The following is a 7,971-nucleotide window of genomic DNA, read 5'->3' as shown; positions in this document are numbered from 1 at the left end:
AAGGAGGGAAGGAGAGGGCCCCCATCACACATGGACTGGGACAATCCTGCCATCTTCCCTGATGACGACAGTGGTCGGCTGGTCAGGGACCAATATGTGTTAAATTATTTTAGTTAACATGCATGCTTTAAATTTCAGTTAAATATGTCCTGCAGTGGCAGAGACGCATGCTGTGAATTTCAGTTGAATATGGCCTGCAGTGGCAGAGGAATTATATTTTTTTTGTTTGTTTGTTTGTTTTTTCAATTTAAATTGATTTGGCTTCTTATGATGTTTGTGCTGTATACTGTGTGTATACAAGCTTGCAGTGAGGCTACTGCATCCATTCATTTGTCCATTCATTTGTTGTGTATGGATTTGTCCTGCATTTATTTCAGTGTGCAGACATGCGGGGTGTATCATATACAGACCTTTTGAATGTGTATTTATTCTTGTGTTGTATAATATGCTTTGATTCCGTGCTTTCTATCTTGTAGAGTCACACACTGACTTCAGTTTTGAAAGGAGCTGATGGGTTACTTGCTTTGATTTATCCTTATTCAATAAAGGAACTTTGATTTATCCTTATTCAATAAAGGAACATCATGTTACTCTTTGATGTGTATTTATATTTATATGAGATGTGTATTTTATATATAGTCTATGGGAAACTGTAAATTATCTAATGATTGCAAAATCATCTAAAATCATCATTTATCTAAAATGATTGCAATTAATGATCACAAATGTTTAAATAATGACAGTGGGTCTGGTTGAATGTTATAACATTGTGCAGTGGGCAGTGGAATAACTATTGGTTTCTGTATGTGGTGACTGCTGACTGAGATAAGGGATAAGATTAAATAGATCCTGGAATTTAGCCTGGTCTGGAGCAGGCTAGTTCCACAGAATAAATCTCCATGGTAATTTATGTCATAACATATCCCGCTTTCCACTATCCCTCTTTTGTGCAACCGGATCACGGATAAGTTGAGCCAGGATAACCAAGATATCCCGGCTTAATCCCTTATCCTAGTTTTGTGCAATAGGCCCCAGGTTTTGGACCTTGTCCACTTTTGTATCGGGATTGACTGCAGACTGACTTGGCAGAGATGGCTGCCATCTTGTTTTTACATGGATAAGTGTATTGTGGTCTTACCACCACTAGATGGCACAAAAAGTGTCCATGAACAAGGACATTTTTACCTTAAGTAAATTAATCAAATGAGGCAAAGATTGGATGCCAAATTTGTGATGCCCACTAATGTGAGAGAAAGTTGGATTTGTAAAGTGTTAAGACAGTAAATGATTGGTAATACTTACTATAAAAACCATCAGTGATGGTCAGTGATTGACGGAATGGTAAATGACGTTAACTAAATGTTGGTTAATAGTTGCTTTACTCTTAATAAACAATGAAATGATAAATAATAATGTTTGCTTATTATTGTCAATGTCATAATTTATGTTATTTCAACAATTTATTTTGCCTATATACATACATATATATATATATATATCCCATATATACATATATATATATATAAAAAAGCACTACACAGAAAAAAAAAATAATAATAACAATAAATAAATAAGTAGTTGGTTTTTAATTATTTTTTTAATTTCATTCATCTGTGTTGTTTCACGTTTTACTTTGAAACTACATCACCTCTCGTTTCAGATCCCTTCACTTCCTGCCCCCACAGACGTAAATTGGGGGGGGTGGAGGGGGCACAGGGGACATGTCCCCCGCACTTCCCATATCTGTACCCTCCATCTCCTGCACTTTTTACAGCCGTTACAACCAAGGGGGTGGATCAGGCTTCGCGCAGGTGGAGCTCACTGGCGGCCATATTGTGTCGGGGTCATTCTGGGGTCAATCGTTCACTACGGTGATTATGCAGCCACAAAAATACTCATAACTTGCAATTTTTTTTTTATCAATTTCTAAATGGTTTGGTGTCTTACAAACGTTACCATTTTAGCTATGATACTGAATATGTGGATCCTTCGAAAATGCTGCTTTTCATCTGTCTAAAAACTGAATAGTCAGGCAGTTTGGCTAGGCTAGCGCTTGCTATTATCTAGTGCTAGGTAAGGATGAAAACATCTGAAACACAATCCAGATTTAAACATAGCTATATTATAGGTTTCCCAAGTCCAGACGACTTTATTACAACCCAATCTTTTGTCTAAATAACTATCATAGATATCTATAGATATCTATAGAAAAACCCTAGACGAATCGTCCAGCGTAGCTGCCCATTGAAGTGACGTGCCTACACGGCCACCATCTTCTGTCGGGGATTCTGGTCAGTGTATTATGCCCATGGTGATATTATGAGCATATCTCATGCCCCGTATGTCGTAGACATATGAAATTTGGCACAGTGGCAGAGGGTAATGTTTCACAACCTCTTTTATTATCTATATTATTGTAATAGATAGAAGAGGGACAGGGAGAAACCAGGCAGGTATCAGGACAGGGACCTGACAGCAGCACCAATTATCAGCCCAAGGCTTCACAGGTAAGGAGAAATTATAACTGGCTAAGGAAATGTCTATAGGATAAGAGTGACTCTAAGATTAATTTTCACAGCTATTTCAGAACTACTCTTATTTATGCTCTAAAATGTTTTTTGTCTATATTAGAATAGCAATACTACTGCATTATTTGTGTTTTTAAAGGCAGCAGGTATAGGTCATACCAATTTTCTTTATCTCTGATTAATTTTGCACATCTGTGCTGTCATATTTGACTAAAATGTAAAATACATCTTGATGTTGATATGTTTAGTGTTGTGTCACTTTCTGTCTTCATGCCATTAAATTAAATTATGTGGCTTATTACCCTGTTACCTTGTCACTTCCATTCCATTTTGTGTGCTAATAACTTGCTAACAGGAATGGTGTTTTACTGAACTTTTCGTGTTCGGTGTTGTCATTTGGCACTTACAATTACCTGGCTACTTACCCTGTAGATGCTCGAGGGTTATTCTGTGTCAACTCAACCAGAGTTTGGCAGCTAAAACTTTAGATTTTGATAGTACATAATTTTAAAGAACTAAGACTAAAGACTACTGTGGCTGTTTGTGGTTATGTGGTTCTTTAACCGCTAAGGAGAGGTGCAATCGAATGCGAGAGGATGATAAATCACTCAGTAGACCTCTGAACAATTTGTCTTCACTTCTGAAATGATGGCTACGCCCCTGCCTGCCCCTGTGTGTTTTCCCTCCATTTTGATGACTTCACCTGTGTCTGATTGTCGCACTCTGATTAGCCTCACCTCTGTCTCCTTATCTTTCCCCTCACCAGAGTATTTGGTGTGTGTCACAGTATTTATGATCCATTTAACAAAGTAACAAAATTTAATCATCAGTTGCAACTTTATAACAGCCATCCAAATAAAGTTGGAATAATTCGCTCATCATTAATTTATTCATTCGTTATCATACTGCCGCACCTGACATTGGGCGAGAGGCAGGGTGCACCCTGGACACTGTTATTGCACTATGCACTTTACTGCGTTAGGGCATACAGTATACCGGGGCGTCTGCAATACGCACTCAGCACTTTGACACTCTAAACTTTAACTAGCACACCTGCACTTTGTAACCAGATTGAAATTTCTATGGTCGCCCAACTCTTTGCCTGTTGTGTGCTTTGTGGTTTACTTATGTTGTCCTTATATTGTTCTTCTCTTTGTATTTTATTTTCTTTTGTTGGCATTGTTGATTTTGTTAATCATCAGTTGCAACTTTATAATAGCCAAAATAAATATCCAAATAAAGTTGGAATAATTTGCTCATCATTAATTTATACATTCGTTATCATACTACCGCAGCTGACATTGGGCGAGAGGCAGGGTACACCTCGGAAAGATCGCCAGACTATCACAGGGCAGACAGATAGAGACAGACAACCATTCAGGCTTACGTTCACTCCTACGGGCAATTTAGAGTCACATGGACTGGGGTAGGAAACAGGAGTACCCAGAAAAAACCCACACAGACAAGGAGAATATGCAGACTCCACACAGAGGGGCCTCCAGCCAGCCAGCAGGCAGGACTGTACCCAGAACATTAATTATCATTTCATTGTTTGTTAACAGTAAAATAACTATTGACTAGTGATGGTTATTATAAAGTGTTACCAATTAATATTCAGAGTTTACTCATTCAAGTAAAGGCACCAGAGAGGTGCAGACAAAATGTTTACAAGTCGTATCATGACTTACCACCGCTTTGTTTCATGTCCATGTTTGGGTTGCAGAGTGCAGAGTAGCTGCTGCTGCTGAAGTGAAAATACAGAGTTCTGTGTCCATCTGCTGCTGCTAATGCTTCTCCTTTTATTATCCAGGGCCCCAAACCACACCTACAACTATCTGCATATCACAGTGAAAGTGAAACTGAATCTTGATATCTGCTGCTCACTATTCAGGTTAAGTACAATATGCATGAGATTTGTGCTGTATGTAAAAGTTATCAGATCATACATCAGAACATATTTCTGTTTTTTCCATCCCCAAAAAGGTTTGACATTTTGTCAGCATTCAAAGGGTTAGCTAATTAATATCTTTGCCTTTAGCAAACATTTCTATTTCTATTTCTGTCTCAGTCCTGTTTTGTACATTTTAACGCAATTTCGGACCATCATTCCCACATTTGTGAAAGAAAAGTAGAACACTTTTTGGGTAGGGGAAACTCTGACTAAACCATCAAATCTGAGTTATTTAAATGCTGAGCCACAGCAAAAGAGGAATGGATTGGAATCATTAAAGAAATATACCCTAACCCTAATTTCTGGAGGAAGACAACTCATTTTGATACAGCAGCTCCTCAACATATAGATATACACAAAAACAGTATATATGTATGTTTCTGGAGTAAAACAGCCCCCCTATAGTGAGTACCAAAAATACCAAAAATGGACCTTGGACTTATTTTTTGGACTTTTATTTGAAATGCAATGCAATGCTCTCCTTCCCCTCTTTCATCTCTCCGTCTTTGCACTGACAATCATACACAAATATATTGTATTCAACGAGATGAAAAATTACATAAATATGAAAAAATACTAACAAGAAGACTAATAAATAAAGCCCTCTCTCTGCTCCTCTCTCTCTTTGTACTGTCAACCAAAAGGCAAATAACAACCAAAAGATGTGTTTTATATCTAATAAGATATATAAACTGATATACTGATCCAACTTACAACATCATTCTAATGGAATATTTGGTTGCTGTGGGAAATGAAGTCACACCATTTGATCTTACACTCTTACCTGAACCTGGCTCTCTTTTTGTTTATAAAAACAATTTTAATTTCATGATGAGGCTGTCTGTCTGTCTGTCTGTCTGTCTGTCTGTCTGTCTGTCTGTCTGCCTGCCTGCACACACACGCACACGCACATGCACACACACACACACACACACACACACACACACACACACACAATAGGAGTCATATAATGTTAATGGGCATCCAGTCAGTTAACTAGTTAGATACAGACAGTAGCACCTTGGCTTTAATATTAACACATGCACATGACACAGCAGCTAGCTTCTCTCACTCCAATTCAAACAGAGGACAGTGGTTGACTGACCACCTGTAACGTTTCCTAGCTAGACAAGAACGTCAGCTAACTCCTACCTAACAACATAAACAGTGATCTGACTGATTCACAACTATGCTTCAAGCAACAAGTAAAGAGAGCTGTGAACCGAACCAAATTCAACCTGTCTAACTTCAGATACATAAGAAACAACCGACTACGACTACTGAATCAGCAAAACTATATTTCAGTGCTATGGTAATGCCACATTTAAGTTACTGCATAACAACCTGGGCACTGGCATGCTTAGATCAGCTGAAATTGTGTATAAACAGGCAATCAAAATTTTAGACAAAAAAACAAAGTATACCACCATTGCAACATTTTCAGAAAATATTGTCTTCTGAGTTGGGGAAACGCAATAAAACATGCAGACGGTGTCTTGGTGTACAAAAATCTTCATGATCTGGCTTTGATTTATAAAAAGGAACCCTATGAGGTCAACAAGAGCCGGCTCTAGAGGGGATTGTCAAGTCCCGCCCAGGAGAAGTGTTTTTGGACAGACGGTGTTTTCATATCGAGCGTCCCAGACATGGAACACCATACCAAGTACTATATGAGATTCGCCAACTCTTGCCTCATTCACTAGACATTTCAAAACATGGCTACTAGACAATCAAATTTGCACTCATGTGTCTTAAGAATTTTATTTTATTTATTATTATTATTTTAATGTATTCTCTTATTATTGTTCTGCGTATCTGTGCAACTGGTTTGTTGGGGTACCATATTTGTATGTGCAAATGTGTCAAGTGTTGTAGGTGACATTGTACAATATGAATTGGCACTTAGCAAATTAGCACTTTACAAACTGCACTATGCACTTTACTGCATTAGGGCATGTGCAATATACCGGGGCATCTGCAATACTCAGCACTTTGGCACTCTAAACTTTAACTAACACACCTGCACTTTGTAATCAGATTGAAATTTCTATGGTCGCCCAACTCTTCGCCTGTTGTGTGCTTTGTGGTTTACTTATGTTGTCCTTATATTGTTCTTCTCTGTGTATTTTATTTTATTTTGTTGGCATTGTTGTTTGTGTGTTTGACACCAACCTGCCAATGGGACTGGAGATGGAAATTAGCCACCTGGCTATAATCTCGTGCATTTACGTGTGAATATCCATAAATGCACATTGTCCCATTTTAAAAAAATAAACAAATCTCAAATCTATGATTCAATGCAGCAAAAATTAAGACTGGTGATGATAATAATGTGTTGGTATTGAGTGGTAGAGGTAGAAGAAATGTGTCACATGTCCTGGCTTAAACCAGGTACTTACATCAATACTGTATCTCACCCACTCTGAAAGACAGCACATTGCTCTGTGCAGATGGAGCGCTCAGAGCCCAGTAGGGGAAAAGTGAGAGGGATGGGGTGGATCAAACCATTTTCGAGGCAAGGGGGGGATGAATGAAGCTGAATGAAGCACCCTACATCAAGGTGTAGGGTGTCAATGCAGCGGCAACCTCTGGGACACACTTCCCTCTCTGCAGCGAAAAAAGGAGCTGTCATTATATTTGGTAACCATGGAGAAAAGTAAAATTACTCCCATTTTAAATCCTTTAAATGTATTTGTATCAATTTTATTTGATCTGTGCTGCTGTTTACCGGAAGTTTGGTAGCGTATATTAACCATTTGCCATTAAAATAAATAGCTGAAATAAATCAATCAGTAAATTTATCTGTTTGTATCTATGTGTGTATTTTACGACTCAATTTGGTGTTATCATTTGCTGGGTTGTTCAGCAAAATGTTTGTAGTGAAATGTTTGTGAACAAAAGTCTCTTTCTCAAATAAAAGATATTCTAAAAGGTGGGAAAATGAGATCACAAATATGTTCAGTTTTATTTTAATTTTATTTTTTGTGAATAAGTTATTCAGTAGCATACAGATGGTAGCTGGCAGGAAATGATGGGACAAAGAGAGGGAGGATGACATGCAACAAAGGTCTCCAAGCCAACTGGACCTGGTAAGTAACACAGGCTTTCACTCATTTAAACTTCCCAGAATATGACATTTATTAAAGTTGTTAAAAAGCAAATGTACAGACACAGAACTTCATCCTGTAAAAGTTGGGTAACATTAGTAAAACTCCCCATCCGTCCTCTTACGTCCCCTTGCATCCTTCACTCTTGAAGACAAACAAAACTTTTTATTTTTATGTTCACGACAACCTGCACCAACTTGTTTTCAAGCATAAAATATGTGATATGTTATATATAAAATCACAATAGCTAGTAATGTTTTTGAATAAACTTAATACTGAAATCTTAATGAACACTAAGTAGAACACCCACTCAGCTATAATTTTAAGCCCCATGATTTAAATAGATGATTTGAAGTTCCTAAAAGGTTGACATGAATTTGATCAA

General features: G+C 37.7%; 1 protein-coding gene across 1 annotated transcript in view; it reads right to left on the bottom strand.

The window, feature by feature from the left end:
- Nucleotides 1-1,832, bottom strand: part of LOC126390675 (GTPase IMAP family member 4-like) — a 6,590-nt gene extending 4,758 nt beyond the window's left edge. The window contains exon 1 of the mRNA XM_050045078.1: nt 1,823-1,832. Within this exon, the coding sequence (XP_049901035.1) occupies nt 1,823-1,832 (10 nt within the window). The remainder of the gene's footprint in view (nt 1-1,822) is intronic.
- Between the last annotated feature and the right edge of the window lie 6,139 nt (nt 1,833-7,971).

Source organism: Epinephelus moara, chromosome 5 (genome assembly GCF_006386435.1).
Source record: "Epinephelus moara isolate mb chromosome 5, YSFRI_EMoa_1.0, whole genome shotgun sequence".
Classification (NCBI taxonomy): Eukaryota; Metazoa; Chordata; class Actinopteri; order Perciformes; family Serranidae; genus Epinephelus; species Epinephelus moara.
The sequence above is the reverse complement of the archived record's forward strand: the minus strand, read 5'-3'. Positions and strand labels throughout refer to the sequence as shown.